Below are 17,699 nucleotides of genomic sequence, written 5' to 3' on the forward strand. Positions count from 1 at the left end.
TAATTATACATTTGTAAAAAAAAAAAAAACACTAAAATATTGCTTTTGTTTCGTCTTAACAGGCTGTAGAGTGTAGATTGATGGCTGCAAACTGCAACATTAAACTGTGAAGGTGTTTCTGAAAACACAACATGGGCTTGTTTCCACAGGACAGTTCCAAGGAACTTTAAAGTCCTACTTTAAGATTCCTACACAGGAAAAGACCAAGCAAGGTTATTCATGTGAATGAGTTACAGCCACAACAGTATTCTTTCATTCACTGGAAAATGAAAGAAAAACAACAACACTCAAATCGATAGCCTAAAAGCAGTTCACAGTTATAATTATTTATAGAATTATAATTATATGACAATTAGTTAATTAATATACAATTAGTAATCGGTTAATAACCAAGGAAGCTCTAGTAACAAAGTGAAGAAGAACACAGGAACTGTTGGATTGTGGAGATCGATCATTAACTGAAAGGATTTTGGAGTCAAAAAAAAAATCTACCTGGCACATTTAGTTCCAGGTTCCTGCATTGGAAAAGTACCAGGAATGTCCCTAGTTCCCTGCACTAGTTCCTGCAGTGGAAACATAACTTATGACAATATAATATGTATTTTCATGTACAAAAAAGTATGAGCTTGAAAGGGAAAATGTCAGCATGGAGGATATGAATAACTCCAGTTACCATCTGTAGCTTATAATATGACAAAAAACAGGTTGACAGGAAAAATGTTTATCTTGGATAAACATGTCACTTGCTCATTACCAAAACATGTGCACACTGTGTGTGCACGCCTTTCTGTAATTCTGTAATTTTTTTTTCTACCGATAAAAGAAGATCAAGATTTGTTTGTTTAAAGAATCAGTCTGTAGACGTCACAGTGGGGGCGTGGTTCAATCCTCAATCCCACCTTTGCTTTCAGAGGTCGTGATCGTGACGTCGTTTCGATCAATATTCGATGTACAATCGAGATCGTGACACCACTACAAAAACGTCTGTCTCTTTGACGTCTCCTCACGCCACGACAAAGTTGCTGTACAATAATGCTGCCGAGAAATAGCGGGGAGTAGCGATTGGTTGGGGGTCATACTTCCTAATCCCCAGAACAAGACACGACAAGATAGATAATCTGACATGGTGACCATCGAGTAGTCTGATCTAGAGCTGAAACAATCACTCGATGCATCGGTTTCTTCATTTCTTGGCGCCATATAACAAAGAAATCATTAAAACTGAATCATTTTGGTTTGTGGACCAAACGAGACATTTGAGGACATCATCATTTACAGGTTTGACAAACACTGATGAACATTTTCTAACGCTTTCTGACATCTTATGGACCAAACGATTACTCGATTTATCGAGGAAATAATCGACAGATGAATCAATTATGAAAATAACCGTTAGTTGCAGCTCTAGTCTGATCCAACAGTGCTCATGGTGATGTTTAAGGCTCAAAAGCCTGATCCCTAACTTAATACCAAAATGAATGCTTTCACTCCTCTGACGGCACAAATGCATTCAGTCATGTTCCGCACATGACTGAACTGCTGGAGGTGAAGTCATGAAAAGAAATTGCTGCTTTCGAGCTTCACTCTCTGGTTTGTTTGCCGAGCTCACAGGTCAGTGCACATTTCTCTGAGGTTAACAACGGGCGCGTCAGCCAGAGCTTAACCACAGCCACACCACACCTCTTAACCAGATTAGCCTCATTTTACAAGGCCCATCAACATCTCAAGCTGCATGTAAAACATAAACATATATACGCAACAATATAAAGCAGGCGACTTCATAGCCGAGACTAACTGGTGAGGAAATGCATGTGCAGCTGCCGTGACTGTGCACAGGGAACAGTTTGTGCTCTGAACTTGCTCAATTTAACTGTTGCCCAAACAAAAAAATAACACTGTCGTGATGTACTTTTCATATTTCTAATGAAGCTCGGAGTTATGGTTGTCACTAACAGTTTTAATGAATCCAGTGTGTTGTTGGAAACACTCTAAAAAAATGGTTATTAAATGGCTTAATAATGACTTGTGAAAGATTTTATTGGCCTGTGTTGATTTCACCAAGACCTACAGTACTGTGCAAAAGTCCTGAGGCATCATTCAACTTCAATGTTTTGGCAATGCTAATTTATTGTTTCACTTTATTGCAACATATCCAGGAAATTTGGGAAACATGTCTGCAGCTTTTAAAAAGTGTCTCTTACATCTGGAGTGAAACCCAGATTCAGTGTACTAATAAAAACCTGTGTTTGCTCTATTGCTGCAACAATGAATCCATCAACTAAATTCATCCTCGCCATCAAACCTTTTGATAATCCATTAATAAGGTTTTTTTCACACCAAACAAGTACTCGATTAAAGCCTTAGTTTGCTCTACTATTTCAAATAAAACAAGACGTTTCTGCTGTCATTTCTTGTGCACTTCCTGTGCTAAAAAAAAAATAAAAATAAAAAAAGATAATGTTAAAATACAACAGACAAACCTTATTTGTGGCACAAAATAGTAAAGTGTCATTTTGTGCAAATATGTGCAGTGAAAAAGGTCCATTACTCCAGGTTTATTCAACGACGCGATTGAGCCCAACATACACTTTGTATGAGTTAACCGTTGCCGACACATAAGACCAACTTTCAGTCACATCATTCTAATCCAAATGCCAACACCACAAAGCTGCTGCTGCCCTGAGACTTTTGCACAGTGCTTTACCTCACTGACCTGCTCCGATACAACGCCCCCTCATGAATCCTCCGTTCATCTGACGCCAACCTTCTCTCGATCGCACACAAGCACACGCACACAGGACCTGGGGCGACAGAGCTTCCTCTATATCTGCCCTCTCCCTCTGGAACGTTCTCCTCAAACACATCTGTGACTGCATTGACCTCCTCACATTCAAAACTCACCTCCTCTTCAGAACCACTGTCCATTTATGAAAACTGCAGGACATTTCATTTGTGTGCGTGCGAGATTATGTGTATTTTCTTGCATGTCCAAAGTCCACAGCTTTGGTTTTATAGTGCAAGGAGTTGTGTTTAGAAACCAGAGTCCCAGAAAGGCAGAGTTTACTCATTTTTTCACTCCTGCGTGGCTTAGATTTGGTTACATTGCCATTTAAAAATGCAATTATTATAAAACAGTGCATTTGTATGCAAAGTTTACTTTAAAAAAACAGGTCTGAAGGGATCATTGGACCCCGGAAATCTTCACATTATCAAATCTGGCCCTCATTAAAAAACGTTAGAACACACCTGCTGTAAAGCATATTTGAGCCTAAAATGTAGTATTACAGAGAAAAATAAGATATACACATTAGGGCATCAATGATTAATCAATAATTGATCAAATATTCATTAATCGTCAACTATTTTGATAACTGGTTTGAGTGATTTTTTAATAGTTAAATATAAGCTTTCTGATTTTTCAGCTTCTTAAATGTGAATACTTTCTCCACATAACAAAGAAATAATTAAAACAGAATCACTTTGTTTGCAGATAAAACAAGACATTTCATAACATAATCATTTCAAGGTTTGAGAAACACCGATCAACACTTTCTGACATTTTATGGACCAAAAAACAATCCATTAACAGACAAAATAATCGGTTATGAACTTAATAATTTTAAGTTGCTGCCCTCATACACATGCAATACAAATACTGTGTGTGTTGCATGCGTGTTTTGGCTTAGTTATAGAACACAAGGCTCTCGTCCACACAGTAAACCGCCATCAACAACATTCCCTGTAAATTCCTTCCTTCCACACACTGACCCTGGATGTTCTCCAAGTGTGCCATTTAAAAAAAATACACCACATGTCAGAACTAAGGAGAAAGCAGTTGTTGTTGCTTCTTTTTTTTCAAAAACACAGAGTGCATGCTCTTCATAACTGGCGAGACTTCAAGTCGAGAGCCTGACGAGCATCATGGCAGCAACAACAAAGGTCTCTGGCTGTCTGGGGACTGAGAGCAGGTGACCGGCTGAATGACAACACAGACACGCTGGAGTAGTAGGTGCTGCGTGGTTATTTAGGGCCTGGCCAAATGTTCCAGCTTTTGTGTCCTTACAGAGTCGCTACACATTTCGTGCCGGGTTCAGTCCACGCGTGCACGTTCAATCTCACATTCCGTTCCAGTAGCCACTGTTTACGGCCACTATTTGTCTGCCCTTGTACTTGTTGAGTGGTGTGGGTACCAGCGGAGCCCCACACATAACCTCAAGCAAGTATCCATGGTTACGGTCCTCTTTGATGTCTCTTTTTTGATCAAAACAAGAGCGCAACACCAATTAGACTATTGGCGCTTTTCCACTTTTTCTAGTTCTAGTTCACGCATGTTCTAGTTTCGTGTACAGTTTACACAGACCAACGCAGACATGGGCCAACAGCAAAATGTACGTCATGCAATCCCGAGCCCGACATCGAGCATGACCTAACCCTGAGTCAAAGGGTTCTGCTACAGAGGGTCTGCAGACTCACAGACATGAAGCATTTCATTCTGTCCATATACTTAACAGATTCTGTATGTTCTGCAGGGATGTGTTGACACTTTGCTCTTCTGACTTTGCTGTCAGACAATTTATTAGAAGCAATAAAAATGTTTAATTTGAATGTCAGGACTTTGACCGTGACGTGGTTGTTGCTGTAGTTGCGGAGTATTTCAGAAACCACTGATCTTCTGGGATTTTTATGCACAACCATATCTAGCATTCATACAGAATGGTCCAAAAAAAGGAGAAAATATCCAGTGAACAGAAGTTTCTCTGGCAAAAAATGTCTGGTTGACGCCAGAGGTCGGAGGAGAATGACCAGACTGGTACAAATTATAGAAAGGCAACTAAAATAAACACTCAGTACAACCTAGATATGTAGAAGAACCTCTGGACAGGCCGGACAAAAGAAGACCATACTGGTGCATCCGTACTTCAATTATATTCTTGTTAAGATACTTAAATTCCTTTCATCCCTAACACTAACCATCACCAGTTGACAGATTATCGCTCACCCAGTCCATTTTACTTAGTTAGAATACAACTAAGAGGCCAACTAATTGGCCTTAAAAGGCCAACACAATCAATAAAATGTTCTTTTGCACTTACCAAAATTTGACTGCAGCTCCTACCTTATAAGCTAAAGGTTTTGTCTTCCTCAAAATCACTTGAGTTCATTCATGCTCAACATCTTCTCTGTCGTTTGGGGAGTTTTTGTGCGAAAACAAGGCATTGTTTACGGAAAGCATTTTAAAAATTACAAAGATGTGAATAAGGCCAGTTCCTCAGAAATAAGTTTCTGCCACATTGGGACCAGGTTTTGATCTCCATGAGGGCTACAGGCGCACACAAAGTCAGTGTATATGCCAGAGAAGTTCCTAAAGAGGTATAAAAAACAGGTGTAGAATGAGGGTCAGATTTGAACTGATGTGGTGATGGTGTCCTTCAGGACTTTGCAGTGACTAAAAAGGCGTCACAGGCTCAGGCCACTATACTAAACCTCGGGACTGTGAGTCATGGGCACCACAACCGGAGAAAGGGTGACATCATAGTGGAGTCATCATCATCACTGGATGGATGAGCTCCCTCCCTCCCATAGAAAAGCTTCTACTATGCACGAGAGAAAGAGAGGGGCCTACTTTCTGGAAAGCCACGTGACCTTCTGGTTCTCTGCAAGGCTGCACCCAGCTACAACATGCATAATGCATACTATACTCGGGTTAGTGAAACAGAGGGAAACAATAATGCTCTTCCAGGGGAAGGCGATTGTTCCAGTTCCAGATTCACAGATGCTGATGTTGCAAGCGTGGACATGCCACACTCCCCACCAACCACTTCACTCTCCACTGATAAAACAGTGGTAAAAGAACAAGAGGTTCCTCTGCACATTCAACGCTGCGGATGTGCACACAGTTACAGACTCTGTGCCGAAGCTGCCACTGTGTTTGTGGCTGCATGTATTAACAGGACAGGACGCATGAAAAAAAAAGAAGAGACACAAAAATGTGCACAAAACAACAACAACAACAAAACCTCAGCCGAAGCCCGCCGAAAGAATGCGAGCCAAGCCGAATGCGTGTTCGCCGTGAAGTTACTTCAGTGCGAGTGCGAAAATGTAAACAAAAAGATATGATCTTGAAGTGATATTTTCTCCACGTACTTCAGTGGACGATAAGCAGCAGCAGGAGCAGCCCGCGGGGAGGCAGCTGTGACGGGCCTCCGTGGGTAGTGGGAACCACTGTGTGTGTATGTGTATGTGTGTGTTTACGAGAGTGTGTGAGTGTGTTCTCTCTGCAACAACTGCTTACCACACGGATCCGTACGCGCCGGAGCCCACAGGAGAAAGGTTCTGATATCGCTCCGGAACCTCCCACACGGTTTTGTTGAGCTCCTGTCGGTAGAAAGCGGGTCTCTCCATCTGCGACATTCCTGCGGATTCACCAGCTCCGCGGTGACAAAACAAAACAGCGGAAACTTCTATCCTCCTCCTTCTTCACCTCCTCTTCTTCTCCGGCACGACGTGGACCTGGTGCTGCTGGTGGAGGTGGTTCCTCGCTGCTGCAACTCTTTATCGGACACTGTCCCGATTCGCACTCGTGTAAAACCGCCTCGTCGTGCAAAGTCTGTGCAGTTGTGCCGAGAAAAGTTGAAACTATCTCCACCTCTACGTGCACGTCTGGACACAACTTCCTCCACGAGAACTCTCTGCTAAGGAAGCTCAGGGTGGACTGGCATCGACTGGACGTTTCTCCCTGGTCTGTTCTCTGTTCTCTGTTCTCTGCTCCCTCTCTCTCTCTCTCTCTCTACCTCTCTCCGCCAGGGCGTACGTACAGAAACGTGAGAGTTCACGCTGTGATGCGCGCTCCCCAAACCTAAAACCGATTGTATCGCGATAGCTGAGTCGCTGATGTCAAACAGGGGTTTTCCTTGCTCCACACACACAATACATTGGAAAACTCTATATTTTAATCGAAACTACAATAAGGTTATTCAAAACTTCGAGGGTGATTTGACTATGAACATGATTTGATTATGTATGAATCATGTATGAAAAATATCATTAAACACTGCAAAAACTCCCCTCACAACCCTCATGCAAATTCGTTTTTTAAAAATCATTTTAGGTTTTGTTTTTTTTACAAAAAAAACATTTTGTAAGTTAATGGTTAATGGTTAAATTAATAGTTAATGGTTAAATAACCCAACCCTTTTTTTATTTGCCAGCAAACTATGTTCATAATAGTTATCTTAAATATGTTTTATTTTCATAATCGATTGATCTGTAGATTATTTTCTAGATTAGCTGAGTAGTTGTTTGGTCCATAAAATGTTGATAAATGTTCCCCCAATTCTCAAATGTCTTTTGTCCACAAACCAAAACAATTGAGATTTCTTTATGGGGAGCAAAGAAGCCAAGGAAATATTCACATTTGAGAAGCTAGAAAATATGAGAAACATGTTTTAATTATTGAAAAAAAAAAACACCCAAAACAGATTTTTTAAAATAGTTAACTATTAATTTAGTTGCAGGTCTGAATGTTATGTTCATACATTAGACATTGAATTAGGAGACATTTTCCTAATTACCCCCAATTTATGAATATACAGGTCTTATTTATTTTAAGCACTGGAACTCAAAAACAAAAAAAGAAGACAAAACCTGTTTGATCAGTTTACTCAAAATTGCATTGCACCCCTAACCCTTCCAAAACAAATATATATATAAAAAAAAGTAAGGTGGCAGAATTAAACACAGTAACAGTAGAGAAGCATCATCTCTTTTATAGCATTTACATCTTCAAACATGTCAGATACAGTTGTCCAGTTTTCACATGTTGAAATATACCTATTTACTCTTCTCTTGTCTCAGGTCATACTTTACGTGTCCGCATGTGTGCAGATGTCCATGAGGGGATCGTATGTCCACTTTGGACAGTGTATACTGAAAAATCCAGTCTGTACCACAAACCTGATTTGTTCTATACATGGACACGTATATGCACACCTCCAGTTTACGCACTGTGTAGCTCAAACCTTTCAAGTCAAGTTGGTGGTACTAACTTGTTTCAGTCAGTCAAAAGAGATTTCAAAGAAGACATGCTTGAGGTTATAAAAGGAAGTCCGCCAGTACTCAGTGCTCATTGAACACGAGGAAACACGAATGTGGGTGATTTCCTGGTGAGAAATTGCCGCTACTGGAATGGAACGTGAGATTTAGAGACGCCTTCCTCTTAATCTTGAATTTGCTGTCGCTATCGCCATCATTGTTGCCTTCATCTTCCTGTGTTTAGTGTATTTCTGTGGCATTACAGCACCACATACAGGCCTGGCATATATGCTACAGTGTTTAAAGTTGTTTTGGGGATTTTGTGACGGCTAACTTTAAGAATGAAAAAAAAGTTCAGTTTCTGTGTGAATAAGGCTCGAGTAAACACATGTGGGGCACCAGACTGAATGGAAATGCAAAGCCGCTCTCCGCGGACTGCGCCAGGTATGACCCAGCCCTAATGAATTAATTTATGACTTTCATAATCTTTTTAGAATTTGACATAAGTACAAAACACACCAGTGAAAAAATGTGTATTTCAAACCCAAAAAAGGTAGGAGATGCCATTACACAGCACTGTTAAGAAAAGTTAATAACTCCTAAACAGTGAAATATAGTGTATACAAGAACATCTTTATATATTAGCTCTGTTTGTGGTAACCCTCCACCTTTGACACAAGATGTGACACACAATAAAAGTGGGTGCTAGAAGAGATTGGTGATTTTCTGTTGGATATCTGGTTATTGGTCACACCTCTTCCAAATATATACAGCTAGATACATTTCAGGTTATGTACAGGTACACAGTACTATGCATACACTGCAATTCTATTCAGCATCCTTCAGTATAAATAATCATGGGGTGTGGATAGAGACAACAATGTTACCCGACAACAGAATGATACCATGTGACCAAACAGGTTCTCTTCTCTATCATCACCGGATACCCTTCATGTCTGTAGTGCACATACTGTACATTATTAAAGAAAGGGAGTTATGTACCCAGTCACCAGAAGGGGGCAGCCCTGGCTGTTATTCCACATGGGTCCACAGGGAAATGAGGTTTCATCAGTCATTTAATCCTGGAAGAGTCTCTGCATCACGGATATTCACATGACCACTGATGTAATGATGAGTTCATCCCCATCCTGCACCCGTACAGTCCTTTGAAGTCCAGTCTGCCTTGGTCATTTCAGGAAGACGACGTAGAAACCCATAACAACACAGGAAATCGCCACGGCAATGTGAAGCCGCGTCCCAATTACTGCAGCTGGGAAAAAAATACAGGAGGATCAAGAGAATGATTAAAAAAAACTGCAGGAAAATAAAAACAAATGTTAATTTTAACAAATTATTAAATTGTGGATTACTTTCTCTATTCATCAAATAGATATTTGGTCCATACAATATAAGAAAAGGTTGATCAGTGTTTACAAAACCTTGCAATGATGATGTTCTCAAATGTCTTAAAATATTCAGTTTGAATAATTTCTTTCTCTTACTTCAAAACTCAAAAAATATGTAATACTAAACATGTACTAAAATGAAAATAGGCTGAATATATTAACATAACACCTAATAGTCCCCTTCATTGGCAGGGACCCCTTCATTGGCAGGGATTTTTTAATTTTTCAGCTGGTTCAGTTCATGTTCTCAAAGCCAAATGTCAAACACACTTTAAATTGTAAACAACAAGTAAATGTCAAGTAATGTCATCAGAAGTACAGCTCAGCTATTGGTCAAATATGTTAACTGGTATAAAGACGAATCCCTCTCATTTTCTACATCATCTATGGGTTAATGTTCATCTGCCCTGCTGCACTGGTGATGAGCAGAATCCCGAAGGCTGGCAGGTGGCTGGTAGGCGGGCGTAGTGGACAGCCTCCATATTCTTATCCACATTTGAGGAGCGGAGAGAACTGAGAGTTGAACCACTGAACAGAGGCAGGAGACTGATACCGTGAGGCCCCAACTCCTCCTTCTCCTCCACAGGTAGGATAGCACATTTAACAAGCTAGAATTCTCTGGATGAGGGCAACACCTGCAGCTCAGGATACTCCTGACAATGATCAACTTAGTGCACTAGTTGCAAGATCTGCAGCTCTTGAAAGAGGCTTCTCCATACTACTCCATACCATAATACTATGCTTCCCATGTAAGGCGCAGGTAGATTTCACACCGGTGATGAACTGCTCACATTCACACCCAGTAAATGCACCAGGGTTAAATTTAACCAAACTAAACAAGGCTGATGTGAAGATACCCTTAGATTTATATTGTGTAGGCATATGTTATGTCGTGGATCAGCATGTGGTTCTAATTCACACATTTACCTTTATAGAAGACGCCCCAGACTCCTTTCTTCTCTGACAGCAGCCAGCTGTTGAGGCGAGGCACCTTTTTGAGGTAGGCACACGTGCATATGAACAGCAGGCCAAACACCAGGATGCCATCGAAAGAGTACACTACAAAAGAGAGGAGGATCACATTCACAGAATACATGACTGTAAGCTGCATGTTTGTTTATTTATTTATAATACATAATCTTAAGCGTATAAGATCATTAAGATCGGGGGCAGCCTGTGGCCAAGGGGAAAGGGAACTTGACTTGTAACCGGAGGGTCGCCGAGGGTCGCCGGTTCAAATCCCCACCCGGCCAAAGAGGGCTGGGGTACCCCTGAGCAAGGTACCCAACCCCCAATGCTCCCCGGGCGCCACTCAGTGTGGCAGCCCACTGCTCCTAATTCTAGGATGGGTCAAAATGCAGAGGAATACTTTCCCTAAGGGGATTAATAAAAACTAACTTTATTTGTACAAGCAATACAATCCAGTTATGTTGCTGTTGATGTTACTCCACTTATCTACTGCATCAATCCAGAGCTGGGAAACATTATAACGTTAAAAAAAGTTTCCTATTTGTCAATACCTTATATAATAAGGAAAATAAGTCTGCTAATTACAGATTAAGTTTTGCTCCTGAGTGAAGAGTGAAGTTGAAGAACCCACTCTTGATTTTAATATTTATAACCATTTAACAAATATGAGGCAAAACATTTAGTATCATTTATGTGTTGCATCTCAAACTAAGCTTACACAATGTATAACAATTTTAATTATTAAACTATTGCTCAGACCTACTCTAAACTTACTTGTTCCCTCAGTGTTTGTATTTGTTTTTCAATTTTCATTGTTGTTTTACTGTTGTTGACATCAATTATTGTACAGCACTTTTTAACTGTGTTGTGAAAGGTGAATTTTAGATCACGTTAATTTTGTTTATGATTACTACTCATTGATTTGTTGAATTCCTGACCAACAGCTGCAGTTACGTTAATAACTGTCATTCTTGCTGCCATGATAAGAAGTGGACGAGCACAGAAAAGAAGCTTTAAGGACCAGAGTGAGTAAAATGCTGACACATTGTGCGTGGAATGTCGTGGTCCAACTATAGCTACCTGAATAATTCGATTTAGCTGCCCAATGCTACTTAGCATGTAGCTACACAAAACACGGCGTTTCCAGCACTGAGTGGTTTTAACACAAACATACGGTTTGACAGCAATGCGGGGAAATAGTTCAGCGGGTCTGCAACTGTAATAAAGAAGCGACGAGACATGGGTGAAGATATTGAAGACGAAAAATCTGTTTTTAATGCTAACAAACTTGACAGTGCCGATTGGGGCCACGTCTACAGCTAACCTAGCTTTAGCCTCCGTGGCTAGAAGTAGTCTAACTTACGTGACTTACGGCTCTGTCAGCGGGTTTAACCATACCGTTCACCTACCATTGGTCATGTTCGCAGCTTTCTCTCTTCGACGATGTTATATGACCCGGGTTTCTTTAACTTAAAAGTCCATCATGGCGTATAAAGTAGAGAAACGATGCAACCCACAATCTGTCAGTTGACAGTTCCGCTTTCACAGGCGTACATTCTTCTTCTTCTTCTCTTAAATGTTGTGTTTGTTGTTGGGGAACTGTGTTTTACCGCCCCCTATTGGACAAGGAAAGGCTATGATAGGATATGTCGTTCAATTTTTCTATATATATATATTTTTTTTAATTTTCAATAAATTATGATATATATATATGTGTACATACATATCATTTAATAGACTATGAGTCTGTATTAAGGACTTAACTGCAATCATTACATATCATTTAGCAGACACTTTTATCCAAAGCAAATTACAATGGAATTGAGTACAATCATCCAGGGGTGGAGTCAAACTTGCAACCATTGCAACCATGATGTCTTTTGCACACAGGGTACTGGTCTTAACCACTGAGCCACTCCACCCCACTTGATCACAATCGAATGAAGTGTGTGGAGTGAAAGCACTTTCCCAATATGGGATGATAAATGACATATTATTAATGTAATATATATGTATGAATGTATGAATTAATGAATGAATCCAGGGATAAATAAATGAGTGAACAAATAAAAGAATAAAGTATAGAACTGCATGAAATAAATGAATGTAAGATAGTCATTATATATTAATTATATATGTATATATATATATATATATATATATATATATATATATATATATATATATATATATATATATATATATATATAATGAATACATAAATAAAAGAATACATAAGCTGTTTTTTGTTTGTCATTTAATTATGTCTCTTTCAAAAGTTGTTGTAACTGTCTTGAGGGTTAGGGTTTTACAACTGTTGTTTACTTATATTTCTTGTTTTTTTAACTTTACTTCCTGTACGTTGTTTTTATGACTGTATGATTCTTTTTATAATTTTTGTTTTTTTTCCACGTTGAATTTCCCCTAAAGCGGTAAAACAAATAACCTATCTCTCTCTGTCTACCTTAAAAGCTCTCCTCTGTGTTTATATTCTATTCTCTTAATCCCTCCATATGTCGTTACTGTCTCTGGCACAAGAGAAGTTTGTTGAGAACAAAGGTAGAACATAGGGTCGTCTTATTAAGACTGTTAAGACTTAATAAGATTTGACCGCACTGGACAGTGAAGTGCACCTGTCACTGTGAAAGCTGCAGCTCCTTGACAACAACACTGAGCGTCTCCTGTTGTTTCTCCTGCATAAGCTTTTCTCTCTTGTAGACGATGCGTCTCTACCATTGCACACAGGTAAGTCTGACTCTAACACCTTTTATGAACAAATTGATACAATTACCATTTGTTTGATTATGTAATATAGAGTAAAAACATACAAGCAAGTTTTAATTGTCTGCACCTCTGTTGGGACCATGAATTAAGTTTCTTATGTGATTAGAAAGTGTTTGCAAAGAAACAAACTCTTTTCATCCGTTAAAAAAAAGAATTAGTTATGTTTTTAAGAAAGATTCAGCTGTATGTTTTCAACATAAATTCGATTTGATTCGTGATGTGTTATTTTGAAGATTCTCTTTTGAATGGACGTAAGAGAGGCATTTTAACACAACACAAAGACACAATTGAAAGAAATTAAATGAAAGGTGAAGGTGAAATCACAATCCATAATTTGTTAAAGAAGAGAATAAAAGCAATGAAAAAATTACTAAATCAAGTTGACAGATTAAAGAGTAAAAGGGTCAAATAAATTAAAAATATATATAATGGAAAAATAAATAAGGTAATTAAATTAGTACAAACTATGGAGGATGTTTGAGATAATTTTGCAGGTGGCAGAAAAGATTTTACAGTTACTCAGATTTTTACAAATTTCAAAGAACATCTCGTAAATATAAAGACTTGTCTGTCCTCTGTTCTTTCAGATGTCTCAAAAAGTGGGCCATCGAAACAAAAAAGGTAAGACATAAACTTCATATATACACAATATTCAAATCTGAAATCAAAACACGATAAAAATGAAATGAAAATTTTCTACCAACAAAAGTTCTTACCACACTGTTTACAGAATTAAAGGCTGTAAATGATATGTGACGTGCGTCGGGTGACCTTTACAGTCTTGGATAAAGTACCTTAAAAAGATACTTGAGTGAATTAAGCACAAGTATCTTACCAGAAAATGACTTTGGTAGAGGTTGAAGTCACTATTTATAATATTACTGAAGTAAATGTCATATACTTTAAGACTTTTACTTCAGTAATATTATAAATAGTGACAAAAACATCAAAAGTGTCTTTTCTTACTTAACCCTAAAACTATAGTGTAAAGCAGCTCATTAAGACTAGAAAAGCTTTATAAATAAATGCAGACCATTACCAATTCTTCTTCTGATTTTATTTGGTAGGAAGTAGTAAGTACAACACTGGTCATTTATGTGTCTCAGAGAGACATCACTGCTGGATGGTCCAACATCACCAGGTGATGGAGAGTCACCAACAACAGCAGCAGCAGGAGGATGACGACAGGCTTGACCTCATCAAGCCCAGGAAGCTGCCAAATCCAGTTCTGGCGTCACACCAACACAGAAACCTTCACCGAGAGCTTCTCTTCTGCCACAGGCGGTGAGAATCTCCTGAGCCCCTGAATGATTCGAGCACATCAGGAGCAGCTTTAAGCTGATCTGTGTTAACGACCGTCTGCTGTAGCACAAGTTCAACCCAGTTTTACTTTATGTCAAATGACTCAGTTGACTCCCCCATGTTGGCAGAAAAAGCTCCCGCAAAATGAACGGCACCGCGCTGCTGTGCTTTAAATCCATGGTGGTTGAGCAAAATGTCACAGAACCTTACAATAATCCCAGGTGCTTTTCATGAAATGCCGTTGTTTTGGTTGTGTAACGTCCACTACAGTACAGTGCTCAGTAATGCTGTTTTTTCTTGTTCTCCAGGGTTGTCACTCTTGTGTCTCAGGTGGCAAAAAGAAAATGCATGTAATAAGCAGATTTAGTTTTCTGGTGCATGAAGCAGTATTATAACGTGATGCCGTTGCTCAAAATCTCACTCGTAGCTGTACGGTATATAAACATGGATGTAGTCTCAGTTAGAACAGTGAGGCTGAAGAAGCAACAGATAGCCACTAGGGGGCAGATCCACTGACTGCAAAAAGAACTTATCCTACTTCTTACTTGATTTATAACATTGTAAACATATTCCCAAAAACCCAACATGTTGCTGGTCATATCACAGATCTTAAGGCTTCAGTGCTGTGCACACACATAGGAATCTTCCACTCACCCACCCCTTTCCCAAGAGCATCAGGGAACTATGGTGGCCTTCCCAGAACAAGAAAGCATCTTGTTCTGCTTCATATCTCCACTATAGTAAGCTTCCACTTCAGAAAAGGTACACCAAACATAGTGACATGTAATATATTCAGATTTCTACCAATAAACCCCTAAATGTTGCACACTTTAACAACCTTTAACGTTTGGGAATTATTAAGAGGAAGAGCGACAAAAAGCTCTCCAGTGAAGCTTATGCTAATTCAGAACTTAATCTCTCTTTTGGCATTATGTCCATGTGTCCTCAGGGGTCTTCTGCCGAGAAGAAAACCAGAGCTGCAGTGTGTCCTGGAACACAAACAGAGGGAGCAGCACAAGCAGAGGGAGCTGGCTCTCCGTCCTATCTCTGATTTAGAGGCTAAGCTTCGCTCAAGGCGGCAGAGGATACAAGTCGTAAGTACTGGGAGCGAAGAGAGACAGCCACACGACCTGGAGATGACAGCATTTCAAATGATCTGTTTGGAGAGAGACTGCCTGCAGATATTTGTGGATAAATAATCTCATTTTAAGGACAATGTCCAAACCAGAGCATGACCAGCACCTTTCCTGTCTTGCAGTGTGAGATAGACGAGAAGAAAAGGAACGAGAGCTTACGGAACATACCAGAGTTCATCCACGTGAGAGGATCCTTGAAACACGTCCAAACGTCTTCATCCTGACAACCAGAGCAGTTTCTTATGCTACAGCTATGACAGAAAATGTTTTTTTCAGAATAGATTGGAAAACAAAGTTGTTTTTTTTAAATGTTCAACACAAATCACCAGTAAATCAGCTTCATCGCTCATTCCCTGTATGGAAGTATTTTCATTTAAGTTGACAGTTCAAATGCAGTGTTCAGGGGGGGGACATAGGGCAAGATGGTCTTAAAATATCTTCAATATCCTGTGACATTTGCACAGAAATGTGCCTGTGTCAAAAATGTCTAGATAAAGACCTGTAGCACAACTCCTTTTTTTTGATTATTCAAGAGTTAAATTACTTTCACAAGACTAATCAAATATGGGTCAGTCATGCAACAAATAATCATGTTGTAGTACATAAAATCCATACTGATTATCCATCACGTCTTTTAAATTGTTATGTTAGTGCAGATGGTATTAAAAACTCTTAAAATGGATTTGGATTTACACTAACAGTAAAAAGTAAACAGAGGGTACACAAGGTAATGTCCTGAAATAAAATGTTTCCCACTTTGCACTAAAAGAATGAGAATATAAGAGACAATTTAACAAATATTTTTTAATAAAACATCCAGGGAGACCGAGCATTTAAATAAAACACTGAAACATAAATTGGATTGAACCAGGATCTGCAACAGTGAGGAAACAACAGTCACAGGAAAGAAACTTGTGCGATTCCTCAGCTGTCTGCTGCTCTTTACTGTCTCGTCTCGTGCACTCAGAGCTGCTGCACACAATTTTAGGAGTGCCAGCTGGTCGGCGGTTTCTCAGGCACTATAACACACATACACAAAATGGAGGGGGTAACAGCTAAGTTGTGGGGACAAGTGGTAAAATGGGATTGAACCTAAAATGCCCCTTCCAAGACTTAAACAAAAATGGAGGCCTACCGTGACAACAGTAAACATACATACATGTATTTAACGTGGATCTGTGCTGTAAACAAAGGTTGACAAATAAGCTGAAATCTCTGTTAAGTTAATGAATAAGCGAGTGAGTGTTACTTTGGTAATGTAAACATTGTTTACAGGACTGTAAATAAAAAGTGGACGCCGTCTTTTGGTTGCAAAACTCGCTCCTGTATTTGCGATTTGATCGGTGCCATGTTCGTTTAAAATTCACAGTTCACAGACGTCATCTGCAACCACACCGAGTCCATATCTGTCGCACATTGTCATCTATCTCCGTCTAAATTTGAACACAATTTACAAAGGCGACATCATGTTCTATAGAAGAAGAGGTGAAACCATTAACTCTTCGAGAAAGAAGCTCAATTTCACATTAACTTCCATTCAAATCGCATTTGTATTTGCAACCAGCAGAGTTGCCCCCTCGTGGCTAACTGCTACAATGACTAAGGCCAACTGAACAAAACACATTCAGTGGTTTTCTCTTTACACACTCCGTGCAAATCAAAACACCTCAAACATTGCGTACTGTAAACATCTATGTGAACAAATGTATTATGTAAATAACACATAATTTTCCCCCTGACATTATTTTTAAATACACATCTTTGCTCACACCCTCTCTCTGTACCAGTGTAAATAAATTAACAATAAATAAAATACAAAAGAAATTTGCTTTCACAAACAAATGTAGACATAATGGCAGGATTTTAACAAAATGTGTTTTCCCACTTCTATCAACTACAATTTCATAGTTTTGTTTTTTTTATATTAAGTAAGAGGGAGAGCAGAAGAAGCGGAGTCAGTAGAGAGAAGTAGACCCATCACTGTGGTGAACTGGAGGCAGGAGACATTATCATTGGTTAGAATAACAAGGCCAAAGGAGTTTACAAGGTGGAAGTTGGTTTTTGATCCAAG

General features: G+C 39.3%; 3 protein-coding genes across 4 annotated transcripts in view; 1 reads left to right on the plus strand and 2 right to left on the minus strand.

Annotated features, from left to right (window-relative positions):
- The window catches only part of mapk14b (mitogen-activated protein kinase 14b), a 28,038-nt gene extending 21,257 nt beyond the window's left edge, over window positions 1–6,781 (minus strand). Inside the window, exon 1 of the mRNA XM_044023031.1 lies at window positions 6,293–6,781. Within this exon, the coding sequence (XP_043878966.1) occupies window positions 6,293–6,411 (119 nt within the window). The 5' untranslated portion in view covers window positions 6,412–6,781. The remainder of the gene's footprint in view (window positions 1–6,292) is intronic.
- An 862-nt stretch (window positions 6,782–7,643) lies between these two features.
- Window positions 7,644–11,965, minus strand: tmem167b (transmembrane protein 167B). Its single transcript, XM_044023032.1, has 3 exons — window positions 11,816–11,965; window positions 10,365–10,496; window positions 7,644–9,301 (listed from the first exon to the last, which is right to left on the minus strand). The coding sequence occupies exons 1-3, from the start codon at window positions 11,823–11,825 to the stop codon at window positions 9,219–9,221; spliced, it is 225 nt and encodes a 74-aa protein (XP_043878967.1). The 5' UTR covers window positions 11,826–11,965; the 3' UTR covers window positions 7,644–9,218.
- A 1,088-nt stretch (window positions 11,966–13,053) lies between these two features.
- si:ch211-160o17.6 (protein FAM107B) lies at window positions 13,054–17,125 on the plus strand. 2 transcript variants are annotated; one of them, XM_044023035.1, is made up of 5 exons: window positions 13,054–13,151; window positions 13,778–13,811; window positions 14,258–14,474; window positions 15,442–15,586; window positions 15,751–17,125. In XM_044023035.1, exons 1-5 carry the CDS (start codon window positions 13,128–13,130, stop codon window positions 15,850–15,852), a joined length of 522 nt encoding a protein of 173 aa, XP_043878970.1. In that variant the 5' UTR covers window positions 13,054–13,127; the 3' UTR covers window positions 15,853–17,125. The 2 variants fall into 2 exon arrangements, with proteins under 2 accessions (XP_043878970.1, XP_043878971.1); XM_044023036.1 differs by having other exon boundaries at window positions 14,297–14,474.
- Window positions 17,126–17,699: the final 574 nt, after the last annotated feature.

Source organism: Solea senegalensis, linkage group LG4 (genome assembly GCF_019176455.1).
Source record: "Solea senegalensis isolate Sse05_10M linkage group LG4, IFAPA_SoseM_1, whole genome shotgun sequence".
Classification (NCBI taxonomy): domain Eukaryota; kingdom Metazoa; phylum Chordata; class Actinopteri; order Pleuronectiformes; family Soleidae; genus Solea; species Solea senegalensis.